Source organism: Denticeps clupeoides, chromosome 19 (genome assembly GCF_900700375.1).
Source record: "Denticeps clupeoides chromosome 19, fDenClu1.1, whole genome shotgun sequence".
Lineage (NCBI taxonomy): Eukaryota > Metazoa > Chordata > Actinopteri > Clupeiformes > Denticipitidae > Denticeps > Denticeps clupeoides.
The window spans coordinates 9,626,222-9,648,702 of record NC_041725.1 but is presented as its reverse complement, the minus strand read 5'-3'; the positions used below and the strand labels follow the sequence as shown (position 1 = coordinate 9,648,702).

At 42.3% G+C, this 22,481-nt stretch overlaps 2 protein-coding genes and 1 long non-coding RNA gene across 8 annotated transcripts in view; 2 read left to right on the top strand and 1 right to left on the bottom strand.

Moving 5' to 3' along the window:
- Window positions 1-4,251, bottom strand: part of aplp2 (amyloid beta (A4) precursor-like protein 2) — a 40,680-nt gene extending 36,429 nt beyond the window's left edge. For 2 of the 5 annotated variants that reach the window (XM_028961667.1, XM_028961668.1), the window contains exon 1: window positions 3,928-4,250. In XM_028961667.1, the coding sequence (XP_028817500.1) occupies window positions 3,928-3,999 (72 nt within the window). In that variant the 5' untranslated portion in view covers window positions 4,000-4,250. Of the gene's footprint in view, window positions 1-3,927 lie in introns of all 5 variants that reach the window. The other 3 variants (XM_028961664.1, XM_028961665.1, XM_028961669.1) reach the window with 2 other exon arrangements.
- LOC114769010 (uncharacterized) lies at window positions 3,294-7,211 on the top strand. Of its 2 annotated transcripts, XR_003743176.1 has the most exons (3): window positions 3,294-4,101; window positions 4,187-4,863; window positions 6,672-7,211. It is a non-coding gene; the product is annotated as an uncharacterized LOC114769010 (long non-coding RNA). The 2 variants fall into 2 exon arrangements; XR_003743175.1 differs by having other exon boundaries at window positions 3,307-4,863.
- Window positions 7,212-8,593: 1,382 nt separating this feature from the next.
- On the top strand, window positions 8,594-20,467 carry st14a (ST14 transmembrane serine protease matriptase a). The gene is made up of 19 exons (XM_028961710.1): window positions 8,594-8,983; window positions 13,042-13,201; window positions 13,306-13,436; window positions 13,532-13,602; window positions 14,304-14,455; window positions 14,712-14,744; window positions 14,844-15,078; window positions 15,497-15,630; window positions 15,722-15,822; window positions 15,910-16,019; window positions 16,112-16,242; window positions 16,331-16,435; window positions 17,048-17,155; window positions 17,316-17,432; window positions 17,662-17,787; window positions 18,156-18,339; window positions 18,716-18,984; window positions 19,078-19,214; window positions 19,399-20,467. Exons 1-19 carry the CDS (start codon window positions 8,948-8,950, stop codon window positions 19,561-19,563), a joined length of 2,505 nt encoding a protein of 834 aa, XP_028817543.1. The 5' UTR covers window positions 8,594-8,947; the 3' UTR covers window positions 19,564-20,467.
- The last annotated feature ends 2,014 nt before the right edge of the window (window positions 20,468-22,481 follow it).

The window sequence follows — 22,481 nt, the reverse complement described above, 5'->3', positions numbered from 1 at the left end:
AATTCTCTAATCCACCTTTTTCGTAAAACTGAAATATCATCTCTATTCCTCCATGAAGACATTTTTATTCGGGCACTTCTTACAAAATGAATAAAAGCTGCATGTTTCAGTTGCATGTACGGTGTCTACTGGCCTGTTGTTGTATGGCCAAAGCCCTCTTGAATCCTGAAAAGGCTTCTTTTCCCCTTTATTTTCGTACTCTTCCAGGTCCAACACCTCCCCTGGCTCACCCCGTCAACACCGTAAATACCGCACCAACCACGGTGACTGGAACAGACGAGAAGGGGAACAAATGCCGCGCCGCACCCCCCGCCGCCAAATGGCCCCGACACCGGCGAGTGTGACCCCCGCCGGGAGGAAGTGGCTGAAAAGACACTAACAAAAAATCCGAAACACCCACGTGGAACGCGTTTTCACCCCGACGCGGATCTTCCGCGAGCTCTCCTGCGCCTCGGGGGGGCGGGGTGACGTGCCGAGCAGCAGGAGGATTTGGGTGCACATGTTGGCGGCGTTTCGGCACGCACGGGATAATTAGAGCGCACACAGCGCCCAGGAGACAAAGACGGACGTTGTGCAGACGGGGACTTGCCCGACAAGGCCGCTACGTTCCAATATACGAGGATACGAGCGGCTACGTTTTCCACTCCGTCCTCGCGGGACTGCGCTTGCACGACATCACAGGTTCAAACCCCACTTACTACCATTGTGTCCCTGAGCAGGACACTTCTCCCCGAGTGTCTCCAGGGGGGACTGTCCCAGTCGCGACAGACTGTAACGCGCTCGGGATAAGCGTGTCTGCTAAATGTCACACATGTAAATGCACTAGTGAACGTGCCAGGTGTCCCGTTCCTTTGCGGCCTTCCGCTGGGATTAGGTTTTCCCCTCCTCGGCACAGCTTAACGTCTCTTAGGGCTAAGAGGATTTGCCCAAATGCAAAGTTCAATTGGTCAAACAACTCGCCGCGTGTTGTATTCGTGTTCCGATGGGGGATCGGGGTTCTGACTGAGGGGCGCGCCAGCATGAAAAGTAAATGCTGCACAACCTTTTTCTTGGTTACTGGGAGATGAATAATTCTCTTTGTCGAGCGGCTCCATCTCATCAGCAAAGGGTCGGCGTGTCTTCAGGATTCTGAACGGAACTCTAATTACTTTAATTAAAGGAGCTGGCCGGCTCGGTGGCCTGACAGCTTGAGTATGAATGCATCAATTAAGGGCTCACAGAGTGTTCCCAAAAAAAATCTGTGCGTACATTTGCCCTTTTTCAGAGGAAAGAATACTCGTGCAGTGACCGACTGGAACCCCTCTTTTTAAATATAATTGCTCACAGCTCAACATGAATTTATCATTTATATGCAATACTTAAGCCCCAATTCCATTTGTATGTGTATAATGTCATTATTTGTGGTGTACGGGAACGGGATTTCAGAAAACCCACAAATATAGGATCTGTGGGTTCTGAAAATCATCGGACCGCAATTATTTCGCTAAACACTTTCCACTCCCAATGTGTTGTGGTGTAGAAAGGTGCGTTAATCTTAGCTATGAAATTGTTTTATCCAGTTTAGCCACAGACCTCATACTCATAATGAAAGATTTTCACTGTGCAGAAAGAACTGGATAAAGCCAGAGCACCGCAAAACAAAAACGACAACACAACTTGCGTCTTCTTGCGAATGCAGCGAGGACATAAAAGGTTTTATCCGCACGGGGACTGCGTGCCACCGGGGCTATCGTTCCGTTTTCAAGGCCGCACAATGCGCGGTTGTTAAGGGCCATTCATCTCCAGCGGAGCCAGGGCTTTAAATAAAAGCCCCCGCGACACCGGACCATCAGTCGTCCGCGTTTGCGCGCTTTGTGCTCGGCCGGGGCTGCCGACAGACACACACACACACACACACACAACCACCCCCCCCGGCCAGCTGCACTGAACGCGGGCCTGCGAGGGCTCTCTGCAACCCGAGCGCCTATAAGCCCAAGGCCGCATGGCCGCGGGAACGAGGAGCGAAGACAGATGTTCCGTGTCGCCGGGGTTTTAATTGCATTTCGCACGTCCGATCAAGCGGCCGTAAGAGTTCACCCCGTTCTGGTCCCACTTCGTACGTTGCACCAGCATCCACGCGCCGCGGACGAGATACTGCAGCCACGGCCTGTGCCGCAGGGTCAAAACGTGTTGCGAGCAACATTTTCGTATGGATTTGCATGGCGCGGAAATTTCCATCGCTTGTTGCACGGCCGTGAGTCATCAGAAATCGTTCTGCCATAATGGCCGACTTTTCTCTGCGATAAAAATAAAGTGCGGGGGGGGGGGGGGTATAATCTCCGGACGGAACGTCTACAGACTTGTTTTCCACGCTAAGACTGCGATAAACGCTCGTGGCCTTGGACACAAGGCTAAACACACAATGAACAAGGGGGTGTAAACATTCCGGCGATTCCAGGCTGCATTACTCGACAGTAAGTCGTATCAGCGAGTGCCTAGCGACGTGTCGCAATTCCTTGATGAATTGCACATTTATAAATGGCTGCCCCACCCGTGGCAGCAAGAGCACCGCTTTCGTATTTTGTCCCAACGGGCCGACCTCAGTGGATCTGACAATCGGACCTTTCCGATCACGTGCCCTTTTTACGGCTCGCGTTTTCCACCGGACAGGAAGGAGCGGCCGATCAGAAGGGCTTTTGGACGTGAGCGCCGACCCTTTGATTTCAGCGAGTCATAAACAAACGGAGATCTAAAGAGGAAGGCCTTTGGGGAGCCCACCCACGCAGCAGTTTCATTGTGGAAGCCAGAAGCCGCTCGATATCGAGTCGATCTAAAAATAGGCCCGCTGAGACGACGCCGTGCGGTGCGGGGATTCGGACCCAAGGCCGGCCACAGGCGCACTAATATTACCCGAAAGCCACGCTGAGCCGCCCAGGGAGCCACCATCAATCCATCAGAAGGCCCAGGGTGCACCTCCCCGACGTGAGCCGCAGCACTAAAACCGAGCGCCTGCCATGCCGTCTCAAGCTTAAAGTGTCACTATTCAATAGAGCCAACATGACTTGGACCCTTTCACTAATTTAGACTTGATATATCATATATATATATATATATATATATATATATATATATACATATATACACACAGACATGCACTGTACGTATGTGCAGTTGCATTCGTACACGTTCACAAAATGGCCCTGGATACTTATCATTACACGTCATTATCATTTCAATAGATACACAAACCATGTTCAGACGAGTCACTTAATTCATCTTCTACGACTGAATTTTAGCACGTCGTGCTTGCAGAGACTAAAAGGGCCACTGAACAATAACAGACTTGCAAAATGGTGCAGTTTTCTCCCTCGTCCTCTCAGACGCACTTTAATAACTACGCGTTCTAGCCACGTGACTGCGTTACATTTATAAAGGAGCGAAGCCCAGCACTGGACCCGTGACGGGAAACTTTATACGCGCCTTCATTACAGCGTGGGGTTAAACTCGGCACCTCGCTGCGTGGCTCGCGATATTCGTATCGTGTCTACGTTCCACGTTCAGAGTCACAATGCACCACAGGCACCGCGGCGGCGTCTCCAGCCTTTGTGCTCTCACCTTCATCAAAACCCCGGCAAACCACCAACTAGGCTCAATCTCGGTTCGTAAAAGGATTAATTTACAGGAACGCGGTGAACGTGGACAATATATCAAGCTGTTTAAAATTAAATATATACATCTATCCGAATGTATAATAAAATAGGCGTTAAATTGAAGCGGAGAACCGACGCAGGATCCACAAACAAGCTGCAACAACAACCCGGAGGGAAAATGTTGCGTAGTTGGGTTTTGATCGCTCAAGGATTACGAATAATCGTTATAAAGAGGGATTTGCTGGCCAAACGCATGTGGGGGGCGACCCGAACGCGCTTGTTTACGGGGCGAGCGTACCTCGATATAACCGGCCAAGCCTGGAGCCACGACGCCCAGAAGGAGGACAGACATCACAGGGAGGGAGCCCATCTTCCACCGAGGTCTCCGCGGACTGCGCGACGAAGGAACCGCTCTGTTGTCTGTCTTCTCCGGCAAAGACGAATTCCACGGGACCTGGCGGCCGCTCCTCCGGTAAACGAGTCCCGGCGCTTCGTTAGTGTGTACGCGTTGAGTTGTTGTTTTTTCCTCCTCCTTCTTCTTCTTCTTCTCTCACCAGCTTCTCCCGAAATAAACCCCGCGAGCTCAGCTCCGGCGGGCGCGTGCGTGCGTGCGTGCGTGCGTGCGTCCTTTCGGCTGGCGGAACGTCGCGCGTCTCCGCCCCGCCCCGCGCCTCTGGACCGAGAAGCCGGGCGACGCGCGCCCCCTGGCGTCCGCTCCCGGCGCCGCCGGAAATGAAGTCACGGAGTCCCACCTGCTGACGGGCTGCTCGGGGACGTCGACTGATTTCGGCCGCAGATCCAGGATATGGACCGAGCTGGAAAGGGTTGAATATAAATAAAAATAAAACTGAAATAATTTTTTTTTATTTTAATTGCACACAATCTATTCTACTATCGCACTGCTAAGATCACATATAAGTTTGCAAACGCAATAAAAAACAGATTCAAACATGTTTTCTTTGGTTTAACAGTTTATTTATTCCCTTAGTCTTACATTTAACATTATTTTGACGCTCTTGAGTGCCATATCATTATTGCTGGAAATTAATTCTTTGAACCAACATGTGTATTTACTCACACCTCCAAGGAATTGAGTTTAAAGACCTTCTCAGACCTTTGCATGCTCTCCCTGTGTTGGCACAGGTTTCCTCTAGGTTCTCCGGTTTTCCTCTGGTTTTTGACCCTGGGCAGTCTTCACCATGCAGACCCCACGATGACTCCCATGTGTACCATTGTAAGCAAACTGGCTTTTCTTCTGACATTAGCATATCTCTAACTAACTTAAAACAGTCCAGCTAGACATCAATCTAGTTTCAATACAGACTCCAATGCAGTCAATACCATAGAGCTGGGAATGTAATAAGATCCCTGGAACATCCATGATATCTTTGTGCAAAGCCTGGTAAGTGGATGAAAGCCATAGCATATTTGTACTTTCATGTCAAATAAAATGTAGAATGATTCACTGGCAATGACTGACCCATTTATGAAAACTCACCCATCTGTTTTGGCCGAGTGTGACTTGTTAGATGAGGACATCTGACACTTTTAACAGCTTTGGATTAAAGCATCTCTTCCCCATGAGGCATGTTTGGCTGGATGCTGCATTTTTTAATTATTTGAATATATTAGCTGTACACATTGTGGCCAGTTGAGGTCACTATATTTAAATGGTTAAAACACAAGTGCTGGTCTGAACTTCGCTAATGAAGCAGCTTTAAGTTGCTTTAATTATTTTTATTTCCCATTATAAATAATTTGCGATAATTTACTGGAATTTGAATATGGAGGCTGCGTGTAGCCAGGAGGAACAAGATGATGCACATTGGATTTAGTTGTATTGCCGATCCTTGCTAGCCACCATCCTTTGTGTGCCTGTAACCAGTATATAACCCTTTTTTAATTATTTTCAAAGAAAGCCAACATGCTGTTACATGCCAACATCATTCCAGCAGATGAACTGTTAAAAAGCATTTTCCATGGTGTAATGATTGAATCAACAGCCTGAAGGTTCTGAGTTTGTACTCCAGTTGCAAAACCCTGCTGGGTTTGATGCACGTTAGCAGTGGGATAATGGTTAGAACCATTTGGTGTAATAGCCAAGGCATTCAGATTACCTTCATACATCAGGCTTTTGACACATTAACATTAATGACATGTGCAGGACCAGAAAAAAATAAAAAACTAATTTGCAGGGGTCCGGCCTACATACATAAGCCATCTCAGTCTGTCCCATTAACTTTATGTTCTAAAGTAAAGCACTTCATTCCTGGGGAGGCAATTCTTGTAATTGGTAAAAGGAAGTCACTTCTAATTGAAGAAAGTAAGTTAAGTTGATATTATAGTACGACTTATAATTAAAATTCATAATGAAAAAAGTCCAAAAAGGATGAGAGCAAAGAATTTGAATCAAATTAAATTTTTTCATTGCATGGAAGATCACTAAAGAAAACCTTGTTTGGAAAAAAAATAACTCAAATAACTGTGCTCAACCTCAGCCCTACATAATGAATACCATTGTGTATGATGCTAAGTTGTAGGATAGGAATTTAATCAGCAGTGATTAAAGACAGTCATAAAGAAAAAAGAAAAGAAAGTGATTGTCATTGTGAAACACTGCAGCCCAGCACATGGTGACACAATGAAACGTGTCCTCTGCTTTTAACCATTACCCTTGGTGAGCAGCCATGACCCGGGGAGCAGTGTGTGGGGATGGTGCTTTGTTCCACTTTGGTGCAACCTTCTGATTACGGGGCCGCTTCCTTAACGGCTAGGCCACCACTGCCCCATTTAGCATTTTATTCCTTTTAACTGTATGTAATATTGATTTGGCCTATTTGCACATTAATATCCCTACTATATGCTACAGTGAGGGGCAGTTTTGTTTGTTAATCATGTTTAAAATGATTACCTCGCTGTTAATTTTCTTAAACAAGTTAAAACATTTTTTGGTAAAAAAATAAATAAAATAACCATACATATTTTAATATAATGAGTATTTCAGAAGACATCCATCAACATTGCTCCCTCTCACCATATCAGACAACCCAATATCTCCTGTGGAGATCTTCAAGTTCCCGGGTACCACCACTCCCTAGACCCTGAAGTGGGACACCAACACCAACATCCCCTCCATTCTCCAAAAAACCCCAGCAGAGGACGTACTTCCTGAGGCCAGTCTACCACATGAGCTGCTGATCCGGTTCTACACTGCAGACACTGAGTCCATCCTGTGCTCCTCCATCACCGTCTGGCATGGAGCAGCCACCAAACAGGACAGGAACAGACTACAACAGAAGGCAGAAAAGATCATCGGTGTCCCCCTGTCCCCCATGCAGGACCCATCCCTGTCACATCCTGGACACTGACGTTTCAACCAGAAGCCTGCAGACTGTTGGCAGACCAGCCAACACAGGAACAGCTGAACTGTCACACACATTTCAACTGCACTTTATGTAAACCAGTGACATTTTTCCATAATCTTTGTATTCTCTGTTTATAAGATTCAGACTAGATTGTATATTGTTGTTGTTTTATACTGTTTTGCTTGTGCTTGGCCAGTAAATGCTATTTGGATCCTGATGTTCTCTGGGCGAGTGTAATTATCTTTGGGTAAATCATTTTCATTTTTTAATTTACATACAGTACAGGCCAAAAGTTTGGACACACCTTCTTATTCAATGTATTTTCTTTATTTTCATGACCATTTACGTTGGTAGATTCTCACTGAAGGCATCAAAACTATGAATGAACACATGTGGAGTTATGTAGTTGAAAAAAGGTGAAATAACTGAAAACATGTTTTATATTCTAGTTTCTTCAAAATAGCCGCCCTTTGCTCTGATTACTGCTTTACACACTCTTGGCATTCTCTCGATGAGCTTCAAGAGGTCGTCACCTGAAATGGTTTTCCAACAGTCTTGAAGGAGTTCCCAGAGGTGTTTAGCACTTGTTGGTCCGGTTGCCTTCACTCTGCGGTCCAGCTCACACCAAACCATCTGGATTGGGTTCAGGTCCGGTGACTGTGGAGGTCAGGTCTCCACTTTTTGTTAAGTACATAACTCCACATGTGTTCATTCATAGTTTTGATGCCTTCCATGAGAATCTACCAACGTAAATGGTCATGAAAATAAAGAAAACACATTGAATGAGAAGGTGTGTCCAAACTTCTGGCCTGTACTGTACCTCAGGTGAGCGCTGTGCGCAATATTTACTGGGGCAGATATATTACAGCGTGAGTGTTTTCAGCGCAGTTGTGTTGTTGGGAAATCCACTCGGCTGAACCAGTGCGTCAGGTTTCTGACTCATTACGCAGTCATCGCCATGACAGTCCCTCGATACTTCCAAGGTGCACAAGCAAAACCCACTCTTGAGCTCCGTAAATTCAACTTTAGTTCACTTGAATTGATCTCTGGGCAAATAAACAGGTTTAAAGATCGGCCCGACCAAGTCACAGTTTGTTGCTTGCTGTTATTATTACTATTTTTGTGGAGGTAGTTAGAAAGTAGTATCTGTTCCCGTCGTGTTGCTCTGTGCCAGATGGGATGCCAGATCTTGGGAGAAAAAGTACATCTCTACCTTATGCGTTTAAATTAAAATCATAATCGCATAATTCGCGTGGTATGCCTACGTGGTATGAATTCTATGAATTATTAAGAATTCTATTAATTATTAAGAATGTTAAATTGAGAAAATGCCAGACTCACTACAGATGCATAGAATAATCCAACTCTACAGCTTCTCACGTGTGCACGATGAGGGTGAACCTGACTTAAACTGTCATATATAACGATACTTTGTTACACACATAGCTTTGAGCAACTTGCGTCATTTTGTTTTTATTTTTTGCGTTTAAAAAAAAAATCTTATCGAAAATCGAAAACACATCAGCGTGAAAATGGCGGTTCTGGCAACAACGCCACGGAGCTGCGCGCTACCTGCAGGCCCCGCAGGTGAGTATCGCCACGCCCGGAGTAAAGCGATCTTCCCGGAAGTTTTCGGGTCTCGCAGAGAGTCGCCATCGGTTGAGAAAATACATCACGCTTTCATTCTGTTTTAACCAACGACGCTTACGAGGCCAACGCTCAACAATTAGTGCATCGCCGCTAATTGGAATATACAATTTGGGGGGCTTTCTTGTTTATTTTTTCGTGCGCGCAGAATCTCTTCAGACGACAGCGACCCGCAGCAGGTTATTTTTGAAGACAAAAGGCACTGGGCACTCCCCGAGAAGCTACGGAGAACACTTAAATTCATTCAACAAAAAAGGAATTATCTTTTCTCTTTCGACAGTCAATCTTTTTTTATATATATAAGTCATGGACGCGATGGACACGGGACCGCGTTATACTCCGGTATGTAAAATACTCACTGTGCGCTACGGTCACACCAGCAGCTAAAGTCACGACGACGTATAAAGTATTACACTCCAGGTTACACGTGTTACAGAAATTAATAGCCGTGGACAATGCATTCGTGTATTTAGGATGGCAAGTGTTCGTTTTTGTGAGGTGTATTTGATATGTTTCTTCCAATTGAAATGGAAGTGGGGTTCACTGTTACGCAAGTCGGCAGTAAAACATTTCAGCAGACTGTCACGGGTGGTTCAAAAGTGGGACAGCAGTGGGAAGGCCAGAACTTACGCACCTTCTCTCCAGATGGTCCCGGGCCAATCACGTATGAATTCTCAGATTTCTTTAGGATACATTTACATTTACAGCATTTATCAGGGACACGATGGTAGTGAGTGGGATTTGAACCTGGGTCTTCTGGTTCACAGGCGAGTGTGTTACCCACTAGGCTACTACCACCCCAGGATATTTTATCCCCCTGAATAAGTTATGCCGCTCCTGCCATTTATTATTACTGCCTAATAACAAAGTGAGTGGGTGCGTAAAACTACTAGAATGACATTTTCTAACAAGATGTGATTAAAAAAACAAGCCACCATTCGTGGGTCGGCACTTCGATCCAGCCGGCGTCTTGTCTTTCCAGCTCTTCAGCGGGCGTCCCTTTGGAATCGGGTCCACCGGTCCAAACTTACGGGTTGGTTCTCAAAGGTCCGAGAACCCACACGTGTGGATCCGATTTTACTAAAGGCACTAAATCAAATAAAACGCTCCTTCAAAAAGTGTTTATTCGTAACAAAGCAAACGGGCAAAAATCTATTCAAATTGTAAAACAGCATCACTGACATTTCTAAAAATAACAGGCCTACGAATTTATCTTCATACACAGATCTTTGTTGCCTCATGTGCATGTAACTTTCTGTCATTCACTTCCTGTCTCAGCTGGGTGTGTGTGTGTGCGCTTGACAGTACTTTATGCTGAATCCCCCCAATTCCATTGCGACTTCACACTCTTTCTTTCAGCAGATCCGCCATGCGTTTGTTCACGGCTTCCAAGCCTGTGATAGGTGCTGGTAACGCCCCGTCCCAACGTGCCCTCCACTTTACGATCCTGTGACTTTTCACAGAACAGACACACACACACACACACACACACACACACACACACACACGCTATCTATCTTTAAGCAAATACTCAAAAAGGAATATTTGAATCCTTGGCATAAAGTGAATTATATTTCACCTAAAAAAGTAAAAAAAAAAAAAAAAAAAAATCCCACAACAACATTTTCTGCTGCAGATTGTGAGTCAGTCACTTTTTCCTGTCTAATCAGTGCCAGAACTAGTAAATCTCTGCTGGTAGCCGTAATGAAAACAGAAGTAAGCTAAAACTGATTTTTTTTTGTTCATTTTATTTTAACAAATGACAATTTTCTGGGCCAGAGTTAGTGAGCTCCTGTCCCATTCAGGTGTTTGTAATAATCAGACCGTGAACAATCGAGAATAGGGCAAAATGTTGGGCCATCTGAAACCTGATGTTTTTAGTGCTTGTGGTTAATGTTTTGTCAGTTGTCTAACCCACACTCCAGTTGAGCGAAGACACCGTCTACCGTATTCCTTGTGAGTGAAGCACTTGTGGTTGGTGAGGTTTGGAGACCGTACTTTGGCATGCTGCGTCCTCTTTGATGTCCTGCATATGAACTCCTTAGAAGCTTCCTACTCATTTGTCAAGACTTTTCTGTTTTGAGTTTGAGTTTGGACTCAACGGTCCTTCAGAGTACTTTTGGTACTCCTGAAATTGTTGAAGAGACCATCATATCTGTTCAGTAGAAAGAGAAGCAAATATCCAGTGCAACCTGAGCTATTGTAGACTGTGGGCTGATTAGTTCAACTAGGTGGAGATCATGATGACTAAAATGAAAGGTTACAGGGACAATGACAGACGAGGACTACAATTGCCCCTCATCAGTCAGTACATTTTCTATTTAATCACTTAAAGCCAGTGGATCCAGTAACAGGTGAAGCACATTGTCTTAACCTTTGACCATGTCTATATTTGAGTTTGAAGTTTTCTGACAAATATGTAAATGTACTAAATCCTTGGTGGATATGGTACCACTACAACAGAATCTGTGAAATTTTGGTCTAGTATTACTGTCTGAACTTAACCATAAATTAGCTCTATTCTCACTTCAGGGTAGACGTGATTTATACTTGCTATTTATGGTGGTGCGAGAGATCTGTTATCGTGATTTGGTTTCAGAACAGTGTTTGAGGCTACAATCCATTTATTTAGTCAGCTATTAAACATTTTTCTTATTGTTTGTTGAAATGGCACAATCTTTTTTACCATGCTTTTATTATATGCATTTAGTGGTCAGAATACCATGTGTAGGGAGCTGGTACAAACAAAATAACAGTAGAGCCTCCATTCAGAATAGGGTCCCCAATTTGTGAGATTATTTAACATTAATATGAGTTCCCCTAGCCTGTCTATGGTCCTGCAGTGGCTAGAAATGGTTATTATTTGTAAAGACTGCTTTGGTTACCACTTCCTCCCCCTTATGACAACATAAGAATTTCCCATCTTCCCATCTCCCCAAAAAAACATCTCAGTACAACTGAGACTGATATATAACACTTATGAAATTGATAGTAGTATATGGAAAATCCTCTGCAATTGGATTTATACTAATAATATTAATAAAACACCTCTGTATTTTGGATTAGCAAACTTTATTTTAATAAACTCTTTAATAAATGCATTATTATGAATAGTGTACTTGCATGTAATGTACTTAAGTATTACTGAGAAAGTGATATTTTTGCTACTAAAGGGGAGAACAAACAAACAAAGGAACTTTTTTAGTTTTTTAATCAAAAAGATTTTAGATATATGCCATATATACACACACATATTGATACATAAAGAAATAAGTAATACATTAATTAATAATAATAAAAAGTACTGCTCAGTTCTCATGCAACAAAAGTAAATAAATGCGTGTAGTGCAATTACATAATTCTTGTAGTTATCTTATTTCAGCTGCATTGCTTGACATTGGCAATTAAAATGTTCACATTACATTTGAACATCTTTTACCCCCAACCCCCCCCCCCCTCTCAACTCTATGGATAATTTGGAGTGATGTTTCAAATGCTTTGCTAAACCTTTCCTGCTGCTCGCCTTGATAGGCGCTGTGTCCGTAATATTCGAAATACTTCTAGAAATGCTCTAGCTTTTTACATTTTGACGCTGGACCTGCTCTCGCTTGCTCCCGTGTTTAAAGTGCGTCTCATGTAAGTAGTTGGTCCTCCAGGTAGCCCGGGGGAGGGGCTGCCTGCTGCAGTGCCTGTTGAAAATAGCTTTAAATAGCTGTAGGCAAAACTCGAATTTAAGTATCGATACCAGTGCTAATTGATATCGATATTAAAGCTTAGTATCAATTTTTGTAAGATAGTTTGTAAGATATTTTTGACAAAAATGTACTACAAATGCACATGATAAAAATTTTGAGCATTAACATGTATAAAATTCCTTGGTGAATATATGTATGCTTGTGTGTGTGAGCACAATCCTGTTCGGTGAGTTGCAGAACCTGTGTAATTAATTGAGAATTAGACACAATTAAGCATTCCGATCTGTTCAGGCATGTAAAATCCCACAGAATAATGTTGACAGTCTATTTTAAACGTTGGTTTATTTACCTCAGTGCCATAAAGTGCTATTGAGAAGCTTTTTCTGCTAAAAAGACTCACATTTATAATCTGTATCTCCTCCTGCTGAATTCTTAAAATGACATGTTTCATGCCCCTTGACTGCAGATCAGTGTTGTATTTAGGCCGCTTCCTGTGTTGTGACTTGCTTATAAAAAAGGACCTCCCCTGTTATCTTTGGACTTTGATCCAACTCTATGCCCCTTAACATACATTCTTTTTGCCTCCTGAGCTGTTTCCAGAAGTCGCAGTTTCAAGTAATCATATTTTATTTGGATTTTTTGTAAACACACACACACACACACGTATTATGTATTCAATGTGAAACACTTCTCTCACGTTTTTAGGACCACGAACTTGAGATGGCCGTGCAGTTTCTGCCAGCCTCTGACTCTAAAAAGCTGGAGAAGAGGAAGGGTCTGGGGAAGCTCACCATTGTGCTCAGTGCGGTAGCATTTGCTTTCATATTGTCACTCATCATTGGACTGCTGCTCTGGCATTACCACTGTGAGAACTTTATTTATTTGGCTCCACATTCACATACGATTCCTTCTGTGCAACCGCAACAGTTCTTCTCATGAACAACTAACGTTTGTCCTCTCTGCCCACAGTACGCGGTGAAGCCAACATTAAGAAAATTTACGCTGGCTCAATGCGGCTCACTAACCAGGCATTTGTTAATGGTTACGAGAACCCAAACAGCACTGAATTCAAAGACCTGGCCAGCCAGGTAGTCTCACAGGTAAGACGGTTTTGCCGTACGGCTTTGAGGAATATTTGTTTATACGCATATGACCTTCGATGACTGTTTATGAATTTGTCTTTTTATTCTTACAGCTGAATGAAATCTACTACAAGGAACCAAAGCTGAGGAAAAACTACATAAGTTCAACTGTGCAAGCTTTCAGGTTTTCATGTTTTCTCCAACCTCTTCACAACACTGCACAAGGAGATTACCTTTACTCATGCTAGAGCGTTTTATGTTTTAAGGTGGTGCTTCATTAATACACAGTTTTCTGAGGGTGACATACATAAACTTGTCACATTATTTTTCTACATGTCTGTATCGAAGACTTACGTGTAAATGCTTCTTATTCAGAAACCTTTGCTGTTTTACAAAAAAATCATGTTAGTAAACATGATTTGAAATGTATATTGGATTGCTCAAATTCATTGATTTGCCCCGTTATACACATTTATATTTACAGCATTTATCAGTCGCCCTTTATCCAGAGTGACTTACAATCAGTAGTTACAGGGACAGTCCCCCCCTGGAGACACTCAGGGTTAAGTGTCTTGCTCAGGGACACAAGTAATAAGTAGTAAGTGGGATTTGAACCTGGGTCGCCTGGTTCATAGGAGAGTGTGTTACCCACTAGGCTACTACCACCCTGTTATACACCATGATTGAGTTGTCGCTGTACCCAACCGAAGATCACCAAATAGAACAAGAGGTCTTTTTCAATAGAGACCTTCCTTTCCAAGTTCACCAGGATTTCTGGTGAAGTCATTTTTTTTATATATATATATATGTATGTATGTATGTATGTATGTATATATATATAAAATAAAAAACTCCAATTTTCTTTTTTTCTTCTTTTTATCACAGCGAGGGCAGTGTAATTGCATACTACTTGTCCGAGTTTCACGTTCCTGAAAAAGACCAGGTGGAAGTGGATCGCATCATCTCCTCCATTGACAAGCTGCAGGGACGTACAGGCAGCAGTAGCAGACTCCTCATTGACGCCATTAACTATTCAGGTAACACAGAGAGCATACATTGTCCAAATAAGACATAGCGCATGTTCAGTTATTATCACTGCATCCTCAAAAGACATACTGTTATGATGTTTTTTTAGAATAAACTTTAGAAAGAGAGGGATGATTCCTATTTCCACTACCAAGTAAATGTGACGTAGCTAGCATGTCTCACAGGCTACATGCTTTAGTATTTATTGTTTGTGCTGCTGAGCAAATAAATATCTTTGCCTTATTGACATTTTATGGTTATTTTCAGCTTTAGATTCAAGGATGGTGTCATCAACAAAACGTGAGTGAGGCTTTTAAGGAATGGGAGGGCACTAAAACCCTCTTTATTCTTATTCCTTTTTTTCTTCAAGAATTAACGTTTTGAAATATTTTCCTTCAGAGTCTACCAGATACGCCCAACACCTGCAGCCAAATGTGGCCAGTGTCATAGAATCACCTGGCTTCCCCAACTACCCATACCCCTCCAACACCATGGTCCAGTGGGAGCTTAGGGCAGACCCTGGCTACATCATTAAGCTCGAATTTGAGTCATTCAGCCTGGAGGAGAACTGCAAAAATGACTTTGTGAAAGTGTACGACTCGCTGGTGGCCATCGAGAGCCGTGTGTTGAACGAGTGAGTGTTCACAGTTTCTTGTGAAGAAAAATCAGACAGGCATTGAGGGATTGCAAGAAAATTAGCCCACAATTTAGCAATTTCTGTTCAGAACGTTATTGTTTGGGTTATAGCACCGTCTGGTGGTCAGCAGCATTATAACACTGTTCTGAGTTGAGATCGTGCTCAGTAGTCAGGGAAATATTAATTCCAGCTACAGATGGGATTATAGGATGACTGTGGGCAAGACAGGTGAAGCTGAGCAGCCATTCCTAGAGTACTATCCATAGAATACTATAAATACTCAGAGTACTTCCTGAAAATTAAAGTATGTAGTAGTTTCCACTTTATTACAATCTTTAATTTGTCAGTATGTTTATGCTATAAACTCACACTGAAGTGCAGACCTTCTCTTTTCTCTTCCTTTGTGTGTGTATAGGATTTGTGGGGTTTTCAGTGACCACCTGACTTTTCACTCCTCCGGCAATGTTATGCTGGTCACACTGGTTACTAATGATGTCATGAACTTCCCGGGATTCAGGGCTCGTGCAACACAGGTTCCACTGTCCACAAGTACGGGGGTCCCTGTCTGTTCATTATTTCATGATGATTCATGTTTTTCAACACATTTGAGAATTTATTTTTGTTATTTTCCCTAATCCAGCTACCTGTGGTGGGATACTGACGGGTAATTCAGGCACTTTTACCTCACCAAAGTACCCAGACTTCTACCCACAGCTTACCCAATGTGAATGGACAATCAGGGTGAGAGGAATAATACAAATATACTGTGTATGCTGAAATATATACAGTATATATAAAGTGCCTTTCCATGTGCCTTTTTTCCCCAAGGTTCCTCAAGGTAAATTTGTTAAAGTGGTCTTTGACAAGTTCCGGATGGTTGAGCCAGGACAGTCCAATTCCGTCTGTCAGAAGGATTATGTGGAGATTGGCACAAGAAAGTGAGGCCACGTTCTGTCCTTTTAGGCCACTTGTCTATAGGAAAGAGTCTTAGCTCAGACTGCATTGACACGTGCACTTTTTGTCTTTTCAGGATGTGTGGGACATCCAGCAATTTAATGGAAGCATCCCAGAGCAACGAAATGACTGTGAAGTTCATCTCTGATTCTTCATACGTAGACCGTGGCTTTTCAGCTACGTACACTGCCTATGAACCCAGTGACCGTAAGCGTCAGGGAGTGCACTTATCTTCTGCTTTGGCAACAACCTGGTTTTCTGAGCGAAACTGATCCTATCTGCTCTGTGCCAACAGCTTGTCCTCTGATGTTCCTCTGTGCCAACAAGCGTTGCATTAAACCTGTACAGAAGTGTGATGGATGGAATGACTGTGGAGACAGCAGCGACGAGAAAAACTGCCGTGAGTACATGTTACATTGTCTGCAAATTAGAGCTTTATGTTTTAGGGTTATCCTTCTAAAAAAATCAAATGTTTCACTACCAGTCCAAATTTTGGACATACTTACTCTTTTATGGGTCTTGCATTTTGTACAACATAGAAAAAAACTGAAGACACAGGACTATGAAACAACACACACAATGTTTGTTTTTATATATCTCAGACAAAATTAAAGATTCGAGTCTCTCTAAAGCAGAAAGCTTTTGCTGTGGTTGCAGCATTTCACACTCTTAGTTAGACAACAGGGACTGTTTCAGGGTTTTTTTGTTTTGTTTTATTTATTTATTTATTTATTTTTTCCTTTGGATTCTTCAAAATGCCCTACATTTTAGTCTCAATAACTGCCACAGAGCAGGTGCATTCAAACTTTTGACTGGTAGTGTAAATAGAATTTGTGTCTGTTTTTTTTTTTTTTGTTTGTTTTTGCTTATTTTGATGTAGAATGTTTTGTTTTTGCTTATTTTGATTGCATATTAATGATTAAGTTTTACTCATTCATTTAAAAGTCAGCTGGACTGTTGAAACTTGACTGTAAAGCTTTGCTTTAGTTAAATTGGCTTTGTTTGTGTGCAGAGTGTGGTGCCACTCAAGTCAGCTGTAAAAATGGCTTTTGTAAGCCTATGTTCTGGAAATGCGATGGCATCAATGATTGTGGGGATAACACTGACGAGGAGAACTGCGGTAAGATGCCGCTTCTTTTATGGTGGTGGCCATCAGGTCATAAGTTTAAACTCTGCCTTAACAAGCACTGTGTCCTTCAACAAGACACTTAACTGTATGGTCCTGCTGGTGTCAAAGATTTTATTCAAGATGTTTCTCACACTTTCCCCTCCCAATTCAGGTGTCTGCAAGCCAGATGAATTTACATGTGCAAATGATCACTGCGTCTCAATGAAGATGCGTTGTGATGGCCAAAATGACTGCGACGATGGGTCGGATGAAGCTACATGTGGGAAGGGTAAATGGGAAGGGTCTGATAAATGCTGTAAATGTAAATGAAGGTTGAGAATCTGTCTTGATTCCTTAATCACAAACCATGTTATAGTGGGAATGCTGATCTCAGACCAGTCTGCTGGGTATCTCTGTTCCATATTGGGAATGTATCTTGTTCTGTGAAAATGTCATGTATATAATATACTAATAAAAGGTTCTCATTTGTTTGCAATTATTGTCCACTTTCCTTACAGAAGCCATAGATGTGCCTTGCACAGACAAGACGTACAAGTGTAAGAACAACAAGTGTGTGAACTCGTTGAATCCGGAGTGTGATGGCGTCAAGGACTGTTCCGATGGTTCCGATGAGCAAAACTGTGGTATGGTGCCCCATGTTGACACCCAAAACACACACACACACACACACACACATTATTTTGACCCCACCAAATGTCTAGTGCTGAGGATTGCAAGGGACTTCAAGTGTCATCACATGGGTCAAATAGTTGATTATATTGCTTATATAGAGTGCATGGATTTTTTTAAAGGTGCAATGCCTAATTTTGAGAGAACCACCATCAAAATATTCCTCCATCGTGGTCCCCAGTATTAGAGCCTATATATAAGTTCATGTCCCAATAGCTACTTCCAGTAGGTGTACATCACCTACATGTTCTCACTCTCATGTAGTATTTAATATAAATGAATGTTTTGATTCCCAATCCTTTTGGTTTCTTTTGTCTGTCAGATTGCGGTAAACAGTATACAAAGTCAGCAGGGCGCATCGTTGGAGGACAGGATGCTGTCGATGGGGAGTGGCCCTGGCAGGTCAGCCTCCAAGTCAGGGGGTCTCACGTGTGTGGAGCCTCCATCATCAGTGATAGCTGGATAGTCACTGCTGCCCACTGTGTACAGGATGACACCAAAACCAGGTATGTCCACTCTCTTTTCACCTTTTACAGCTGCTGAGGTAACTGTAATAATTGGCTTGAAATTAGAATTATTCAAAGAATGAAACGAATACTGATAAGATCACTTTTGTACTGCTCAGGTCTTAGCAATCGATGTGTTTTGGTGATAATTGCTTCAAATTTGAATTAAGGTCATGCGACAAATGATCACAACAACAAAGAAGCAAACATGTTGTCATATTCCCTTTGGCAATTGACTGTATTTCTATGACCTACTACGTGAAGATTTCTTCATATTTTGCTCCATTTTATGAGCTAAGATTTGCAGTGTGAACACTGCCACCTTTGAGTAGTTACTGTTGGCATAATCACTTTATACTGTTGTGTTTATGTGCAGGTACTCTCAGCCCCAAACCTGGGAAGCATATTTTGGGCTCCACACCCAGAAGGACAAGTCCAAGGCAGAGAAGAGAAACTTGAAACAGGTCATTGCGCACCCATCCTACAACACGTACACATTCGATTACGACATGGCCCTGATGGAGTTGGACAGACCTCTGACTTTTGGGAACAAGATCCGACCCATCTGTCTGCCTTCACCTTCATACTCATTTCCAGCCGGCAAGTCTGTTTGGATCACGGGTTGGGGTGCCACCAAGGAAGGAGGTAGATTGTCATTTTGATGTATCATAGATTTATCTTATGTATTGTTAATGCATGCTGCATTGTAAGCGCACTCTTTTTGTGCATGTACGGTAGGTTTTGCTGCGACTGTGCTTCAGAAAGCAGAGGTACGACTCATTAACGAGACTGTCTGCAATAACCTGATGAATGGCCTGCTGACATCACGCATGATGTGTGCCGGAGTTCTGACTGGCGGTGTGGACGCCTGCCAGGTATGCTCATTCCCACCTCAAACTTCAGTGCAATCTGAAATATATCAATATATGTCAGGTATCATTTGATGTGGTATTTTATTGAATGTATTTTGTGTGTTAGCAATTTCAAGTAGGCAAGTTTGCACATTCATTATCAGGACTGTTCTAGAACAAATGTTTAATCATAATGTCTCTGTTTTAGGGGGATTCTGGTGGTCCCCTGAACAGCTTAAACGCTCCAGGTGGCCACACATTCCTAGCTGGCGTGGTGAGCTGGGGTGACGGCTGCGCTCGGCGAAACAAGCCCGGTATCTACACCACTGTCTCAAAGTTTCGTGGTTGGATAAAGGAGCGTACAGGGGTTTAGAAGAGGAAACTTCTTTTTCTGTCATTTTCATGACTGTTGTGGTAACCACCCTTACTGGGTAAAATTGAACATTAGGAACAAACTTTAACGTGGCTTGTCGTCCACCTCAGCCTCATCCAGGAAATGGTGATGCACTACTTCCTGCTGTTTTATTTAAAACCTTCTTTCTGGCAAAAAAAAGACTTTTATATATAACGGAGAAAGAGGGTTTTTTATTCAGGGGGGGTGAAATGATATAAAAAAGGATTGCTTGGGATTAAATGTATGTTTTAAAATATGTGAATTTGTTATTTTTTTTAAGTCTTTGTTTCTGATCACTTCCATTGTGAGTACAGCGTACGAATTTAGGTATGTTTAGCTGGTATGCCTGGATATAGCATTATGGAGAGACTCTGTTACATCTGTTTCCGTCAGTCAACATTTTTAAATAAAAAGCACCTTGTATTTTAATCATGGATTTGTACTAAAGGCTTTTTTTATACTTACATTGTGAACTCAATTGCTTTTTCCAAGCATATCATCTACCTTTTTTTCCCTTTTCTTTTTTAATTTGATTACTACTGAGCTTTTGATTGTACATGTGTAGTGAGTTATGATTTATTTTTTTAAGAGTTGATTTTATGTTTGTGAACCCTCATTCCTCTCTGTCTCGTATTGCATGTAATTCAGTCTTGTGGAATTCATGGTCAACATGGCATTTGTTTTTGTAACATTTAAACTATGCAGAATATTGGCTGGCATCTAACATAATTCACATCAATCCCCTGAAAGGAACATATTATATATATATAGTCTACTTTTTTCTGAAATGTGACCTTTTTAATAATGTTTTAAAATGGACAAGTTTGGTTTCAATTCAGGGATTACACATGGTAATTAAATAAAGGACTGTATATTCTTGTTATCCTTTCAAGTTTTCTGTGTAATTGACCGGTTGACCTATACGCTTGCCATATGCTTGAACTAGGAAAGGCATTACATTTTAGTTTCTGTAATGGTCATATAATATTTATGTGGTCAATTTTAAATATTAAAAGTATTCAAGTGTATTTTGGTTGAATAGCTCACTACACCAACACTTATTTATTGCCAGTGAGACACATGCGGTGTTAAAGAGTACCTACTTTTTTTTCCCCCCATAGGAATTATAGAAAATATTTGTCACGTGTAACAAAGACAATCATTTAATTATCAAAAAAATTTGATGATTCGGGCAGGACTGCTTAAAAATCAGATCCTAGTCACACCCATTTATTTATATACAGCACTCAGCATTGTGGCCAGAAGGCCCAACGGTATTCAGCTTTAAGAAGTTTTAGAGTTGTAGTTGCAGTAAAAATTCCCAATGGGCTTAACCACAAATCGCTGCTGATTTTGGATACATAAAGTAACTTGTAAAAGAACTGATTATGATGGGAGGAATGGAATTTTGATCTTTGTGACAATAAAAGATTTGTTCCTCCCATCTGGAATGGACTTGGGCAAGAAAGCATTCTACATTCTTCATCTATTAATAAGTAGCAATGATAATGTTGTTATTACTATTAAATAAAATGTGTTTCACACAATTGATCATGCACAAAAAAGGAAGATTAAAATAAAAAAGTTGAATATGAGTTCTTATGGAAATATTGCTTTTACTGGTAAACATTCCCAGAGTTGAGAAGGTGTTAATTCTTGTACAAGGAGACAAGTCAGCTAGGATTGTCTGAAGAGGAGCGGGCACTCTGTTCCTTTGTAGTAGACATCACCTACAACTCCACCAACAGCTTCCTACAGAAGTTCTATGGTGACTCTGCAATAATCGGCCTCATCATGAATGGGGACAGAGTGCTGACCAGGGACTTTGTGGACTGGTGCCAGCAGATCTACCTCCAGATCTACACTGGAAAGACCAAGGAGTTGGTGGTACACAAACATCTTCCACTACAACCACTAAACATCCAGGGTATGGACATTGAGGCTGTGGAGAGCTACTGGTACCTTGGTGTTCATCTGAACCATAAACTGGACTGGACTAACAACCCTGATGCCTTGTACAGGCTTTTGGGGTGAAGGGTCCACTCTTGAAGACCTTTTAAGACTCTGTGGTGGCCTCAGCCATCTTTTATGGTGTGGTCTGCCGGGGAGGTAGCATCTCTGCTGGGGACAGAAAGAGACTGAACAGGCTGATATGGACGGCCAGCTCTGTTCCAGGATGCCCTCTGAACCCAGTGGAGGTGGTGAGAGACAGGAGAATGCTGGACAACATCTCCCACCCCATGCAGGAAACCCTGACAGGACTGAGCAGCTCCTTCAGCGGCAGGCTGCGGCGCCAACAATGTGGGACGAGATTCTGTCAACCCCTGGAAAGACCTTCTGAATCTCTCCATCTCCTCTCCACTTCTCCCAAGTGCAATATGTGTATATCTACCCACCCTTGTGTATATCTATCAAAAATTTGATCTACCCACTCTGTACATATGTAAAGTTTTTCTTTTTACAACTCACATTCCCTGTTCTAGGACTATTTATTCCATTATTTGCCCAGTGAACTTGTATTTTATACAGTCGACATAGTGTCTGTGCTGTTGTTTACTGCTGCTCTTGTCTTGTACTGTCCACTTCCTGCCGTGACAATGTAAATTTCCCACTTGTGGGACTCATAAAGGATCATCTTATCTTATCTTATTTTATACAGTAGATTATAATCACATACTTATGCTGGTTAAATAGCTGGTTATATGCTGGTTTAAGAAACATAGCTGAATAATGGATAAATGTAAATGAAATAACTACTGGTTGAATGGATATAAATGAATAAAAGATAACACAAAATGAAATTCTTGAACAGGGTGATTCCTACCATACTCGTTAATGTAACTGGACCCTGGTCGGAACAATTGCTGTTCTACCTTCTGCTCTCGTTTTATTTAGTT

Bases quoted from the DNA above. Each gene is read 5' to 3' on its own strand.
- st14a (XM_028961710.1), top strand. From the start codon at position 8,948: ATGGACGCGATGGACACGGGACCGCGTTATACTCCG. The intron at 13,603-14,303 runs GTTTTCATGTTT...TTTTTATCACAG, and splicing joins TCAACTGTGCAAGCTTTCAG to CGAGGGCAGTGTAATTGCAT. The intron at 16,020-16,111 runs GTGAGGCCACGT...TTGTCTTTTCAG, and splicing joins GTGGAGATTGGCACAAGAAA to GATGTGTGGGACATCCAGCA.